Source organism: Globicephala melas, chromosome 3 (genome assembly GCF_963455315.2).
Source record: "Globicephala melas chromosome 3, mGloMel1.2, whole genome shotgun sequence".
NCBI classification, from domain to species: Eukaryota; Metazoa; Chordata; class Mammalia; order Artiodactyla; family Delphinidae; genus Globicephala; species Globicephala melas.
Window position 1 is genome coordinate 114,864,191 of NC_083316.1, and position 16,250 is coordinate 114,880,440.

The window sequence follows — 16,250 nt, forward strand, 5'->3', positions numbered from 1 at the left end:
GCTGAGGAAGAGGAATGGAAAGGAGAGTTACTTTTCACTATATATCCTTTTGGAACTTTTAAATTTTATACCATATTCCAACATTGCTTATTCAAAAAATTAAACAGCTTAAAAAATAAGTAAGTTTTTTAAGGGATAAATTTTTTTTTTAATTTCATGTTTTGAATTATAATTTGACTTTTTGATCTCTTTCCAAATGAAATAATCTCAATGTGTGAAAAGTGTTATACTCAGAGATGTTTATTGTTACAGTATTTATAATAGCAAACAACTCAAACAGCAAAAGAATGGTAAAGGTAACAAAAGAAACATCATGTAACTATTAAAATAATCTCTATAAAATATATACTTAAATATACCAATATTTATGGGATATGTGTTTATATGTAGTGATATAAAAAAATAAAATCTGGGCAAAGAAAAAAAAAACAGGACTAGTTTTTTTGAAACTAAACAGGATTAGTTTCATTGGAGATATAGGCTTTAAAAACCAAACCAAACCAAACCAAACCAAAACCAGTAATAGCAGCAGCTAATGTTTGAGCACTTACGCACCAAGCACTTTAAGAATTTTACATGCACTAATACATTTAATCCTAACAATATCCCTACTAGGTAGACAGTTGCCAATATACCTACATCTTATTGATGAGAATAAAGAGACTCAGAGAGAGGTTACGTGTCTAGAGTCAGAGCTGAATCTAAGCAAGATGACTTGGGAGACCATGTTTAGGAAATGGAACCAGGAGTATCTTTTTCTTCTCTTCTTTACATTTTTCAGTAGTTTCAGGTTTCTTACTAAATGAAAATATACTATTTTCACAATGAAAAAAGACATATTAAAGAAATAACCTGTCAATCTTTTTCTTTTTGGTAAAAGTGGTAATGTTAGTGGGAAAGATTAAATCTTTTGTCTTCCAAAGGGGATTCCCTTTGAGAATGCTAACAAAGGCTAGAGATATTATTTTGGTACGGCTGGTATTAAAATAACCTTCCTTGATTATCTCAGATGGGTGGGAGTATCTATAAAGAAGGACCCCGGCTGACACTTGGCCCTGGACAATCATCCTAGGTCCTCATACTCAACCGTTCTTCCCCCTGAATGAGCAATGTTGAGGCCTCTAGGTATGTGAATAAATGTTTTCTGTTAAAAAAATTTAGATTGCAAAAAAAAAAAAAAAAAAAAAAATTTAGATAGCATGAGAAACAAAAATGTTGAACACAATTCAAGTAAATAATTTTATCATTTGATTATATAAATTATATACAAAAACAATGCTCAGCAATGAAAGGATGCAAAATGACTGAAAATGTACTTAGGAAGAATTTTTTTTTAAGAGTTAAAGCACAGCAAGAAAATAAGTATAACTGACCCTTGAGCAACATAGGTTTGAACTGCGGGGGGTCCACTTACACGCAGATTTTTTTCCAATAGTAAATACTACAGTACTACACAATCCACGACTGGCTGAACTCAGGATGCAGAATCACAGATACAGAGGAAATGAAGATACGAGGGTCTACTATAAGTTTTATGTCAGATTTTTGACGGCACAAAGAGTCAGTGCCCCTAACCCCGACTCTCAAGGGTCAACTATAATCAAAAGTTATACAAAATGAAGTATCTAAAATGTATATATAAAGTTTTTTTAAATGACTCTCAATATGTTTCAAAGAATATAATATTTTAACTATGAAAACTATAGACAATATTGTTCAGTATGAATAAAAAGATTTCTTACAAAAGGATCTGCTGGTTTTTGCTTACAAAGCTCTGAAAGTCCTTTAAACAGAGTTGGCATTACGTGCACATTTAAATAGTCCTTAGCAGCTTGTCCAACTGGAATGGGCTCAACAATCACTGCAAATACAAATGATTAAAGCTAATATAAATGATGAAATATTACACAATCATTAAAAAGGACACCTTCAAATAAATTTTAACAGCATGAGAAATACTTAAGAGTTAATTTTTTAAAAAAAGGAAACAGAACTATATACCTAATATTTTGTTCAAAAACACACAAGCACACACATACAGAAAATAATAAGACTCATAAGACTGGCAAAAAAAACCCATCAAAATGCTGACAGTGCTCATACATAAGATTCTGATGATATTTTCAACAATCTCCTTTTCTGCATTTACATTTCCATGTTTTTTACAGTAAATACATAATGGACAATATTATGAAAAAGAAAAATATGAAGAATGTGTATAATCTAGGAGATTAATTCATCACAAAAATTAACTCCTGTCAACAAAATGGTAGGCATTTTGCAAAGTGTTACAGATACAACAGTGAATAATACATGCTTCTTGCTCTCTTACAGACTACTGAATATACACATAAAACCTATTTCTATAATAGTCTGAATATTCCTGCTGTTATTTTTCAGGTTTTAAAATAAATAATGTAAGATTTAGGGAAATTTTAGTGTTTTCAGCTTTTTTGAACACTATGTAGGTGAACCAGACTTGCAGTACAACAAGAAATATATTTCTACCAGAAAGAAATGTGTAACTCTTCATAGGTCTTTTGAGGTTGATATCCATCAATGTGCTTTTTTCTTTTTTAATAAAATTTTTAATTTATTTTTGGCTGAGCTACGTTTTCATTGCTGGGCGCAGGCCTTTTCCAGTTGTGGCAAGTGGAACTACTCTTCGTTGTGGTGAACGGGCTTCTCACTGTGGTGGCCTCTCTTGTTGCAGAGCATGGGCTCTAGGTGCGCAGGCTTCAGTAGTTGTGGCTCGCAGGCTCAGTAGCTGTGGCTCACGGGCTTAGTTGCTCCGTGGCATGTGGGATCTTCCCAGACCAGGGCTTGAACCCATGTCCCCTGCATTGGCAGGCAGATTCTTAACCACTGCGCCACGAAGGAAGTCCCAATGTGCTACTTTTGATAAAGATAAGAAAGCAAAGCGACTAGTCTCATGTGTTCAGATCTAAATCCTCACTGACTGAAGGCAAAGGAAGGTGGGAGGATAATTTCTGTATGACTGTATGTATATGTGTATAGGCGCAGTCTCAATGAGACAAAAACTTAACAATGGGAGTCATTTGCCAGGATGCCATGAAGAGCTGGGAGAAGTCTCACAGGTATTGGGTAACAGGCTCCTTTCCTATTAGTCTCATGATAGTACCCTTTATTACACTGATTACTGTAATAATTTTGTTTCATTTTGATGATATAAATATTTGTCATCTGTCTCTTCTACTCTGTAAGACCATGTTAAGACAATGTTTATCATGTTCACTGGCCCCAGGTCCTTTTATATTACTTTAAACATGAAAATCTGAAAAAAAATAAAAATAAATTAAAAAATAAAAATGAAAATCTGATTATATCGCTTTCATCCTTAAAATGCTTCACTGATTCCTTCTTTTTCTGTTTTTTTTCTTTTTTTTTTTGCAATACGCAAGCCTCTCACTGTTGTGGCCTCTCCCATTGCGGAGCACAGGCTCCAGACCTGCAGGCTCAGCGGCCATGGCTCACGGGCCCAGCCGCTCCGCAGCATGTGGGATCCTCCCAGACCAGGGCACGAACCCGCGTCCCCTGCATCGGCAGGCGGACTCTCAACCACTGCGCCACCAGGGAAGCCCCTGGGTTTTTTTTATACAGCAGGTTCTTATTAGGTATCCATTTTATACATAGTAGTGTATACATGTCAATCCCAATCGCCCAGTTCATCACACCACCACACACCCCGCCACTTTCCCCCCTTGGCGTCCATACATTTGTTCTCTACATCTGTGTCTCAATTTCTGCCCTGCAAACCAGTTCATCTGTACCATTTTTCTAGGTTCCACATATATGCGTTAATATACAATATTTGTTTTTCTCTTCCTGACTTACTTCACTCTGTGTGACAGTCTCTAGATGCATCCACGTCTCAACAAGTGACTCAATTTCGTTCCTTTTTATGGCTGAGTAATATTCCATTTTATATATGTACCACATCTTCTTTATCCATTCATCTGTCGATGGGCATTTAGGTTGCTTCCATGACCTGGCTATTGTAAATAGTGCTGCAGTGAACATTGGGGTGCATGTGCCTTTTTGAATTACGGTTTTCTCTGGGTATATGCACAGTAGTGGGATTGCTGGATCATATGGTAATTCTATTTTTAGTTTTTTAAGGAACCTCCATAATGTTCTCCATAGTGGCCATATCAATTTACATTCCCACCAAGAGTGCAAGAGGGTTCCCTTTCCTCCACACCCTCCCCAGCATTTGTTGTTTGTAGATTTTCTGATGATGCCCTATCTAACTGGTGTGAGGTGTTACCTCATTGTAGTTTTGATTTGCATTTCGCTAATAACTAGTAATGCTGAGCAGCTTTTCATGTGCTTCTTGGCCATCTGTATGTCTTCTTTAGAGAAATGTATATTTAGGTCTTCTGCCCATTTTTGGATTGGGTGGTTGTTTTTTTAATATTGAGCTGCATGAGCTGTTTATATATTTTGGAGATTAATCCTTTGTCCATCGATTCATTTGCAAATATTTTCTCCCATTCTGAGGGTTGTCTTTTCATCTTGTTTGTAGTTTACTTTGCTGTGCAAAAGCTTTGAAGTTTCATTAGGTCCCATTTGTTTATTTTTGATTTTATTTCCATTACTCTAGGAGGTGGATCAAAAAAGGTCTTGCTGTGATTTATGTCAAAAAGTGTTCTTCCTATGTTTTCCTCTAAGAGTTTTATAGTGTCCAGTCTTACATTTAGGCCTCGAATCCATTTTGAGTTTATTTTTGTGTATGGTGTTAGGGAGTGTTCTAATTTCATTCTTTTACATGTAGCTGTCCAGTTTTCGCAGCACCACTTATTGAAGAGACAGTCTTTTCTCCATTGTATATCCTTGGCTCCTTTGTCATAGATTAGTTGACTATAGGTGTGTGGGTTTATCTCTGGGCTTTCTATCCTGTTCCATTGATCTACACTTCTGTTTTTCTGCCAGTACCATATTTTCTTGATTACTGTAGCTTTGTAGTATAGTCTGAAGTCAGGGAGTCTGATTCCTCCAGCTCCGTTTTTTTCCCTCAAGACTGCTTTGGCTATTCGGGGTCTTTCGTGTCTCCATATAAATTTCAAGATATTTTGTTCTAGTTCTGTGAAAAATGCCATTGGTTATTTGATAGGGATTGCATTGAATCTGCAGATTGCTTTGGGTAGTACAGTCATTTTCACAATATTGATTCTTCCAATCCAAGAACATGGTATCTCTCTCCATCTGTTTGTATCATCTTTAATTTCTTTCATCAGTGTCTTATAGTTTTCTGCATACACATCTTTTGTCTCCCTAGGTAGGTTTCTTCCTAGGTATTTTATTCTTTTTGTTGCAATGGTGAATAGCAGTGCTTCCTTAATTTCTCTTTCAGATTTTTTTAACATTAGTGTATGGGAAAGGAAGAGATTCCTGTGCATTAATTTTGTATCCTACAACTTTACCAAATTCATTGATCAGCTCTAGTAGTTTTCTGGTGGCATCTCTAGGATTCTATTTGTATAGTATCATGTCATCTGTTTTACTTCTTCTTTTCCAATTTGTAATTCTTTTATTTCTTTTTCTTCTCTGATTGCCATGGTTAGGACTTCCAAAATTATGTTGAATAAGAGTGTGAGATTGGACATCCTTGTCTTGTTCCTGATCTTAGAGGAAATGCTTTCAGTTTTTCAGCATTGAGAATGATGTTTGCTGTGGGTTTGTTGTATATGGCCTTTATTATGTTGAGGTGGGTTCCCTCTATGCCCACTTTCTGGAGAGTTTTTATCATAAATGGGTGTTGAATTTTGTCAAAAGCTTTTTCTGCATCTATTGAGATGATCATATGGTATTTCTTCTTCCATTTGTTAATATGGTGTATCACAATGACTGATTTGTGTATATTGAAAAATCCTTGCATCCCTGAGAAAAATCCCGCTTGAACATGGTGTATGATTCTTTTAATGAGTTGTTGGATTCTGTTTGCTAGTATTTTGTTGAGGATTTTTGCATCTATATTCATGAGTAATATTGGTCTGTAATTTTTTTTGTACTATCTTTGTCTGGTTTTGGTATCAGGGTGATGGTGGCCTCATAGAATGAGTTTGGGAGTGTTCCTTCCTCTGCAATTTTTTGGAAGAGTTTGAGACGGATGTTAGCTCTTCTCTAAATGTTTGATAGAATTCACCTGTGAAGCCATTTGGTCCTGGACTTTTGTTTGTTGGAAGATTTTTCTTTTTTTCTTTTTCTTTTTTTTGCGGTATGCAGGCCTCTCACTGTTGTGGCCCTCCCGTTGCGGAGCGCAGGCTCAGGACAAGCAGGCTCAGCGGCCATGGCTCACAGGCCCAGCTGTTCCGTGGCATGTGGGATCTTCCCAGACTGGGGCACGAACCTGTGTCCCCTGCATCAGCAGGCGGACTCTCAACCACTGTGCCACCGGGGAAGCCCTGTTGGAAGATTTTTAATCACAGTTTCTATTTCATTACTTGTGATTGGTCTGTTCATATTTTCTATTTCTTCCTGGTTCAGTCTTGGAAGGTTATACCTTTCTAACAATTTGTCCATTTCTTCCAGGTTGTCCATTTTATTGCCATAGAGTTGCTTGTAGTAGTCTCTTAGGATGCTTTGTATTTCTGTGGTGTCTGTTGTAACCTCCTTTTTCATTTCTAATTTTATTGAGTCCTCGCCCTCTTTTTCTTGATGAGTCTGGCTAATGGCTTGTCAATTTTGTTTATCTTCTCAAGAAGCAGCTTTTAGTTTTATTGATCTTTGCTATTGTTTTCTTTGTTTCTATTACATTTACTTCTGCTCTGATTTTTTTTTTTTTTTTGCCAGCCTCTCACTGTTGTGGCCTCTCCTGCTGCGGAGCACAGGCTCCAGACGCCCAGGCTCAGCGGCCATGGCTCACAGGCCCAGCCAGTCTGCAGAATGTGGGATCTTCCCGGACCGGGTCACGAACCCATGTTCCCTGCATCGGCAGGCAGACTCTCAACCACTGCACCACCAGGGAAGCCCTGCTCTGATCTTCATGATTTCTCTGCTTCTGCTAACTTTGGGTTTTGTTTGTTCTTCTTTCTCTAGTTCCTTTAGGTATAAGGTTAGATTGTTTATTTGAGATGTTTCTTGAGGTAGGCTTGTATAGCTATAAACTTCCCTCTTAGAACTGCTTTTGCTGCATCCCATAGGTTTTGGATCGTCGTGTTTTCATTCTCATTTGTCTCTAGGTATTTTTTGATTTCCTCTTTGATTTCTTCAGTGATCTCTTGGTTGTTTAGTAACGTATCGTTTAGCCTCCATGTGTTTGTGTTTTTTACATTTTTTTTCCCTGTAACTGATTTCTAATATGATAGCGTTGTGGTCAGAAAAGATGCTTGATATGATTTCAATTTTCTTAATTTGCTGAGGCTTGATTTGTGACCCAAGATGTGATCCCTCCTGGAGAATGTTCCGTGTGCACTTGAGAAGAAAGTGTAATCTGCTGTTTTTGGATGGAATGTCCTATAAATATCAATTAAATCTATCTGGTCTATTGTGTCATTTAAAGCTTGTGTTTCCTTATTAATTTTCTGTTTGGATGATCTGTCCATTGGTGTAAGTGAGGTGTTAAAGTCCCCCACTATTATTGTGTTACTCTCGACTTCCTCTTTTATAGCTGTTAGCAGTTGCCTTATGTATTGAGGTGCTCCTATGTTGGATGCATATACATTTATAATTGTTATATCTTCTTCTTGGATTGATCCCTTGATCATTATATAGCGTCCTTCCTTGTCTCTTGTAACATTCTTTATTTTAAAGTCTATTTTATCTGATATGAGTATTGCTACTCCAGCTTTCTTTTGATTTCCATTTGCATGGAATATCTTTTACCATCCCCTCACTTTCAGTCTGTATGTGCCCCTAGGTCTGAAGTGGGTATCTTGTAGACAGCATATATATGGGTCTTGTTTTTGTATCCATTCAGCAAGCCTTTATCTTTTGGTTGGAGCATTTAATCCATTCACGTTTAAGGTAATTATCGATATGTATGTTCCTATTACCGTTTTCTTAATTGTTTTGGGTTTGTTTTTGTAGGTCCTTTTCTTCTCTTGGGTTTCCCACTTAGAGAAGTTCCTTTAGCATTTGTTGTAGAGCTGGTTTGGTGATGCTGAATCCTCTTAGCTTTTGCTTGTCTGTAAAGCTTTTGATTTCTCCATAGAATATGAATGAGATCCTTGCCAGGTAGAGTAATCTTGGTTGTAGGTTCTTCCCTTTCATCACTTTAAGTATATCATGCCACTCCATTCTGGCTTGTAGGGTTTCTGCTGAGAAATCACCTTAACCTTATGCGAGTTCCCTTGTATGTTACTTGTCGTTTTTCCCTTGCTGCTTTCAATAATTTTTCATTGTCTTTAATTTTTGCCCATTTGATTACTACGTGTCTCTGCGTGTTTCTCCTTGGGTTTATCCTGTATGGGACTCTCTGCAGTTCCTGGACTTGGGTGGCTATTTCCTTTCCTGTGTTAGGGAAGTTTTTGACTATAATCTCTTCAAACATTTTCTCGCGTCCCTTCTCTCTCTCTTCCCCTTCTGGGACCCCTATAATGCAAATGTTGTTGTGTTTAATGTTGTCCCAGAAGTCTCTTAGGCTGTCTTCATTTCTTTTCATTGTTTCTTCTTTCTTCTGTTGCGCAGCAGTGAATTCCACCATTCTTCCAGGTCACTTATCCGTTCTTCTGCCTCAGTTATTCTGCTATTGATTCCTTCTAGTGTAGTTTTCATTTCAGTTATTGTATTGTTTATCTGTGTTTGTTTGTACTTTAATTCTTCTAGGTCTTTGTTAAACATTTCTTGTGCCTTCTTGATCTTTGCCTCCATTCTTTTTCCGAGGTCCTGGATCATCTTCACTATTATTATTCTGAATTCTTTTTCTGGAAGGTTGCCTAACTCCACTTCATTTAGTTGCTTTTCTGGGGTGTTATCTTGTTTCTTTATCTGGTACATAGCCCTCTGCCTTTTCATCTTTTCTTTCTGTGAATGTGGTTTTTGTTCCACAGGCTGCAGGACTGTAGTTCTTCTTGCTTCTCGCTTCATTGATTCCTTACTGCACTTATATTCAAGACAGAATCCCATACGTTGGCCCACTGACTACACTATGTGTCCTCTATTTACCTCTTCAACCTCATCTTAGTGTCTCTTCCTCCAAATCTTTCAGTTTATATATGTGCCATGTACCATATTCTTTCCTGCTCATCACTTGAGCACTTGCTGTTCTTCTCCTAGAATGTTCTTCCCTTTCTCTGGTTAACCACTATTTATCCTTTGGATCTCAACTAAAATGTCACTCCTCAGTCGGGCCTGTCTTGTTACCAGTCTCTCATGATACCCTCTAATTGCCGTATAGTACTTACCACAGAGTAACTATGCAACTCTTAGATAATAACTATGCAATTATATAGGTAATTATTGTTTAGTGGCTATCTTTTGAACACTAAACTATAAACTCCATGGGAGCAGAAACCTCATCTATTTTTTATAATTTTATTTTTTAAAGTTTTATTGAGGTATAATTCCCTTATCATGAAATTCTTCCACTGAAGTATACAACTTATTTTATTTATTTTTTTTGTGGTACGTGAGCCTCTCACTGCTGTGGCCTCTCCCGTCACGGAGCACAGGCTCCGGACGCGCACACCCAGCGACCACGGCTCACGGGCCCAGCCGCTGCACAGCATGTGGGATCCTCTTGGACCGGGGCACGAACCCGTGTCCCCTGCATTGGCAGGCGGACTCCCAACCACTACACCACCGGGGAAGCCCCTATACAACTTATTTAATAAACTTATAATTGTGTGATCCTCACTGCAGTCCAGTTTTAGAAAACTTCCATCATCGCAAAAAGGTTTCCTTGTATTCATTTGCAATTCACCACTACCACTCCCACCCCCAGCCCTTGGCAACCACGAAGCTTCTTTCTCTTTCTAAAAACATCTTTTCTGGACATTTCCGATAAATGGATCATATAATATATGGTCTTTTGTGCCTGGATTCTTCTACTTTGCATAATGTTTTGAGGTTCACCCATGTTGTAGCATGTATCAGGAGTCTGTTCCTTTTAATTGTTGAGTAGTATTCCATTGTATGGCTGTATGGCTATACTAAATGCTGTTTATCCATTGGTGAACAGTTGGATTGTTTCCAGTTTGGTGCTGTATTAAATAATGCCACCATGAATATTCACATGTGTTTAAGTAGAGTTACGTTTTCATTTTTCTTGTGTGGGTACATGCTGCCAGGAGTAGAACTGGTAGTGGAGTTACATGTCACGTGGATGTGTTAACATTTTAAGAAATCACCAAACTGTTTCCCAAAGTGGCTGTACCATTTTACAATAATGTATGGAGAATGCCAGTATCTCTATACCCTTGCCATTGATTATAGCATTCTAGTGGGTATGCAGGTGGTATCTCATTGTTTCATTTGCATTTCCCCGATGATTATGTTGAGCACTTTTTCATGTGCTTATTAGCCATTCATCTTCTTTTGTGAAATGCCTATTCAATTCTTTTGCCCAGTTTTTAATTCAGTTGTTTGTCTTAGTATTGAATTGTAAACGTTCTTTATATATTCTGGATACAAGTGCTTTACCTGATATATCATTTGCAAATATTTTCTCCCAGTCTGTCGTTATCATTTCATACTTTTTAAATATATATATATATTTATTTATTTATTTTTGGCTGCATTGGGTCTTCGTTGCCGCGTGTGGGTTTTCTTTAGTTGTGGCGAGCGGGGTGCTACTCTTCACTGCGGTGCACATGCTTCTCATTGCAGTGGCTTCTGTTGTTGCAGAGCATGGGCTCTAGGCATGTGGGCTTCACATGGGCTCAGTATTTGTGGCTCACGGGCTATAGCGTGCAGGTTCAGTAGTTGTGGTGCACGGGGTTAGTTGCTCCATGGCATGTGGGATCTTCCTGGACCAGGGATAGAACCCGTGTCCCCTGCATTGTCAGGTGGATTCTTAACCACTGTGCCACTAGGGAAGTCCCCTTTTCATACTCTTAATGATGGCTTTTAAAGAAGAAAAGCTTTGAATTTTAATGTAGTCCAATTTATCAATATTTTCCTTTATAGATCATACTTTTGATGTCATATTTAAGAGCTTTGTCCAACTCAAGGTAATGAAGATTTTTTATATTTTCTTCTAGATGTTTTTAGCTCTTACGTTTAGGTTGATGATCCATGTTGAGTTAAATTTTGTGTGTGGTGTGATCCAAGGGTCTAAGTTGTTTTGTTTGTTTTTGCATGCGGATATCCAGTTGTCTCTGCACCATTCGTTGAAGAGCCCACCCTCTCTCCATCAAATTTTCTACATACTTTTGTCGAACATCAATTGTACATAAATGTAAGAATCTAATTCTAGATTCTCATTTCTGCTTCATTGATCTTTATGTCTACCCTTATGTCAGGACCATACTGCCTTAATTATTGTGGTTTCATAATAGGTTTTGAAATCAGGTTAGTGGAGGTCCTCCAACTTTGTTCTTTGTTTTCAGAATTGTTTTAGCTCTTCTAGGTCCTTTGCAATTCCATATAAATTTTAGAATCAGCTTGTCAATTTCTACATAAAAGCATTCATAGACTTTTATAGGGATTGTATTAAATTTATCAATCAATTTGGAGAGAACTGCCATCTTGACAATATTGACTCTTCCAGGAACAAGTGATGTCTATTTATTTAGATATTCTTGAATTTCTCTCAGCAACATTTTGTGCTTTTCAGTGCACAAGAATTTCACTTCTTTTGTTAAATTTATTATTAAATATCTTATTTTTGATGCTACTGTGAATAAAACTGTTTCCTTAACTTCATTTTTGGATTGTTTGTTTCTGTTTTTGCTGACCATTTATTATCTGTCTCTGACCACTTATTATTTGGAAGTTGGAGGACTTCCACTAACCTGATTTCAAAACCTATTATGAAACCACAATAATTAAGACTGTATGGTACTGACATAAGGATAGACAATAAAGATCAACGAAGCAGAACTGAGAATCTAGAATTAGATTCTTACATTTATGGCCAACTGATTTTCGACAATAGGGCTGGATGAATTAATGAGAAACTAAAAAGGGTTTTCATGTTTCTTACATAGATAAACTTTCAATGTACTTTTAAAAGCTTTTTCATGGCATAATTTATATACTGCATTGTATATTTATTTTTATAGACTTTTAAAATAGAGTCTTCTTGAAAAGAGCAGAGACATCTTATTCATCTTTGTATTTCTGGCACACAGTAGTTAACTCAATAAATTTGTTGAATGAAAGGAATATAGCAAAGCTTTGAAGCAGCCATCCCTATTAAAAGGGAAGGGAAGAGCACTAGCTTTTTCAAGGATTAGGAATATGTTTTAGAATATCTTTGTAACTTGCTTTAGTGACTCCTCATCATATAGGGTTTTGCATATAGTTCCTGACTGACTGCTAAGCAAGAGGGAGCTCATATCATCAACTCTGAGAACTTTCTCTCAAGAACTTCACATTCTCATAGCAAGAGATCTGCAAGGTAGTAGGTAATAAATCATTTATCTTTATCCTACAACTGCTGCTTCTCAAATGTCTAACTGTATCTAGAGGATTAATTAATGGGTAAAATCAATCTAAAATAACAGTTTAGGGATATAACCCTATGAGTAAGAAGTGCTTCCAAAAATATCTTCTACTTAAGATAAATGAGCTTTTAACTCTATTTTAGTTAAAAGCTAAGGAGGAAAAGTCTAATTCACTAGTAGGACTAAATCTAAAGATCTACCACATTAAAAAGACATCTCATGTTTAAGATGTGCTCCAAAATAATATGGAAGCAGGAAAAGTAGGAGCAGGGGTTATAGATGAAATAATACTGAACTAAACCAACTATACTTCAATTAGAGAAAAAAAAGACTGACCAAAATTGTTGAAGCTGGGTGATGGGTTCATTAGGAGTTTATTATACCATGCTATCTACTTTTGTGTAAATATTCCACAATGAACAGTTCCAACGAAAAAAATATCTTAATGGGATGGATACGACAGAAACTTCTGTCACAGAAATAAAGTATGTAGTAGGCAAATCCTTTTTGTGTACAGATATCTTTAAAACAGTTTTTGTTCAAAAATCTGAACTTTTAAATCTCCAAGACAATTTTCAATTTTCTTTGAATAAATCTTCAGCAGAAAATACTGAGGAACAGGTCTAAATTACTTAGAGAAAAAAAAAAAAGCCAAAAAAAATTCAAAATTGCCCAATGCTTAGACTTTTCTTTATAATGAAAATCACCAAAACTCCTTTCTGCTCTAAAAATATTACTGAAAATAAACTAAAAACCTCAGTGCTGCTCCTTATTATACCCACTTATAAAAGGTTTATAACTTTCATAACAGGTTGGAAACAAAAAGAGGGCCTGAGAACTATTAATTTCATAAAACCATGAGTTTGTTAGACAAACAGTAAACTGTTAGAGAAAATGGCAAATCAGTCATAATTTCCAAAGAAGATTCTTTTTCAAGTGTAACAAATTTGACTGATGCATTTAGGGATAACTAAAAGGAATTACAACACAGAAGAAGAAAAACCCAAGAGAAAAGAAAGAAAAAAAAGTAAACTCTTCTCAAAATATTCCCTAGAGGTCACAATTTAGTTCTGAGAAAAATGTTTTCTACTCTTGGCTTCAAGTTAAGTAACTACAATTTGACAATATGACAGAATATACTGGAGAAAAACCCTGTTATCTTCCTTCCCAGCTTCATCTCCAAAATAAAAGAGAAAGCAAACAAGTAGATGCAACTAATTACTCATCTGTCACTCACCTGCAGGAAACATGAATCGCATTTCTCTTTCTGCTGCAGCAAAATCATTACTTCCATGAAGTGCATTCCTTAGCTCATCTGTGCCATAAATTGCCCTTAGACTAAAAGCAAGTTAGAGATGATGACCATCCAATCTGACATGCTTTCTTTACTTTTTATATATGCATTCTATTTAGGAATTTTACAGAAGCATCGCCACTTCTCACATATGGAGGTCTTAATCTATTTTGAATTTAAGCATAAATCTATCTACATGAGGGTCAAGTATATTTAAATCTGTGGGAGGGATACACTGGAAAAATAAGAGTTACCTGGGTGAAAAAGAGGTGTTGTTTTGTGACAACTGAAAAAGCAATGCATTTTCAAAGTGCAAGAACTCAATGCCCTCTGGTTTCCAGACATTAATGATAATGCTGAAAATCTGAGTTTCTGGTCCTGCGTTACCAATATTCTATAAAATACCATACCAATTTTCCCAAGAAAAATCCTACACCAGTGGCAGTTTAATTCAAGGATGAGAGAAAAATAAGGCTAGTCAACCATAAATCAAAATTCTCTGAGACCTTTTGTGGTATTTGATATTAAAATACACATTTAAGTAGTTAAAACACAAAATGGACCTCCCCCACCCAGCCCTCCACCACCACCAAAAAAAATCAGGTTATTTAGGAAAACTTTCAAATTAAAGGAAATTCCTATTACAATGAAATCAGATTTTTTTTTTCATTTTCATAGTTGGATTCCATTTCTCCCCCAGGAAAGTTACCTGTCTGGGTGTGTCTCCTTAGCTACTAAGCTATTACTTGGTCCCAAGAGTTCTTTCCAGTAAGAGATGGCTTTAAATCTAGCTAATATCATGGCAACAAGTGGTCCAGAACTCATGTAAGCTGTTAAATTGGGGAAAAACATTTTCCCATACTGTTCCACATAAAAGTTACTACAGTGCTCAGGGCTGAGACGCAGTTTTCTTCTCTAAAAGAGAAACAAAATCAACAAAAGCATTATTGACAGTTCAATAATACCTCATTCAGTCATTAATAACTTGAAATTAGTACCAATCTGACCACAAATTTGAGATTTATTTTTGTATTATGAACGAAGGGCAAGATAAGAAAGTTAAATGTAGGCTGTAAATAAGAATTATTTAACCTACTTAAGAAAAACTATTCCTGTTGGGCAGCCTCTTTCAACATATGGTATGTTAATGACAAATTCATCATATCTCCTTCTTAAAGTAAAAACACGCCAATCATCAATATTCTGTTAATACATACTTTGTATAAAGCAACAAAATTGAGGGGCTTCCCTGGTGGCGCAGTGGTTGAGAGTCCGCCTGCCGATGCAGGGGACACGGGTTCGTGCCCCAGTCCGGGAAGAGCCCACATGCCGCGGAGTGGCTGGGCTCATGAGCCATGGCTGCTGAGCCTGCGCGTCCGGAGCCTGTGCTCCGCAACGGGAGAGGCCACAACAGTGAGAGACCCGCGTACCGCAAAAAAAAAAAAAAAGTAACAAAATTGGACTTTAGAATATTCCAAATTCATCTTTCCCTATCTATTTGTGATATTTTCCTATTCATTGTGAAATTTTCCTACATATTTTCCTACATATTTAGAAATAGTACGCAGTATAATGATGCAGTAAACAAGTTTTTCACTTGAACATGAAAGTTGTATATTCTTTATTCTGGTTCTGCCATAAATATGTTGATTCACTATGATCTTAAGAATGATTAGTTAGCATTGTTTGTTAATTTGAAAGAATATGAAATGTTTGGGACAAATAAATGTTAATTTTGTTCACAAATGAGAAACTATATGAATTAATTATTAAATTTTAAAAACCACAGAAGCTGAGTCAGTCATTCTTCCAATTAGAAAGCATCACATTTTCCCTAAGAGCAACTATTTGAGTATATCTCATTTATTTATTTATTTTTGGCTGCGTTCGGTCTTCGTTGCTGCACACGGGCTTTTCTCTAGTTGTGGCAAGAGGGGGTTACTCTTTGTCGCCACGCACGGGCTTCTCATTGCAGTGGCTTCTCTTGTTGAGAAGCACAGGCTCTAGGCACATGGGCTTCAGGAGTTGTGGCAGGTGGGCTCAGTAGTTGTGGCTCGCGGGCTCTAGAGTGCAGGCTCAGTAGTTGTGGTGCACGGGCTTAGTTGCTCCGTGGCATGTGGGATCTTCCCAGACCAGGGCTCGAACCCGTGTCCCCTGCATCGGCAGGCGAGTTCTTAACCACTGCGCCACCAGGGAGGTCCCTTGAGTACATTTTTAAAAAAATAACTCCATTACTACTGTTTATCAAATTCACTAAAGGTGGATCAGGAGGGAAAGGGCTCAAAATAGAATACAGGGATTCAAAGTAGACATCAAGGAAAACTTGCTGGAGTAAGGATGATGAGACATGGAGATAAATTACTAGGGGAAGGCTAAAAATCTCCAAG

At 36.9% G+C, this 16,250-nt stretch overlaps 1 protein-coding gene across 2 annotated transcripts in view; it reads right to left on the reverse strand.

The window, feature by feature from the left end:
* Positions 1-16,250, reverse strand: part of LOC115860087 (nucleoside diphosphate kinase homolog 5) — a 51,692-nt gene that overhangs the window by 21,783 nt on the left and 13,659 nt on the right. The window contains exons 3-5 of one of the 2 annotated variants that reach the window (XM_060296259.1): positions 14,573-14,778; positions 13,807-13,907; positions 1,743-1,861 (exon numbers count right to left, since the gene is read on the reverse strand). In XM_060296259.1, the coding sequence (XP_060152242.1) occupies positions 1,743-1,861; positions 13,807-13,907; positions 14,573-14,778 (426 nt within the window). Of the gene's footprint in view, positions 1-1,742; positions 1,862-13,806; positions 13,908-14,572; positions 14,779-16,250 lie in introns of those variants that run through there. The other variant, XM_060296257.1, reaches the window with a different exon arrangement.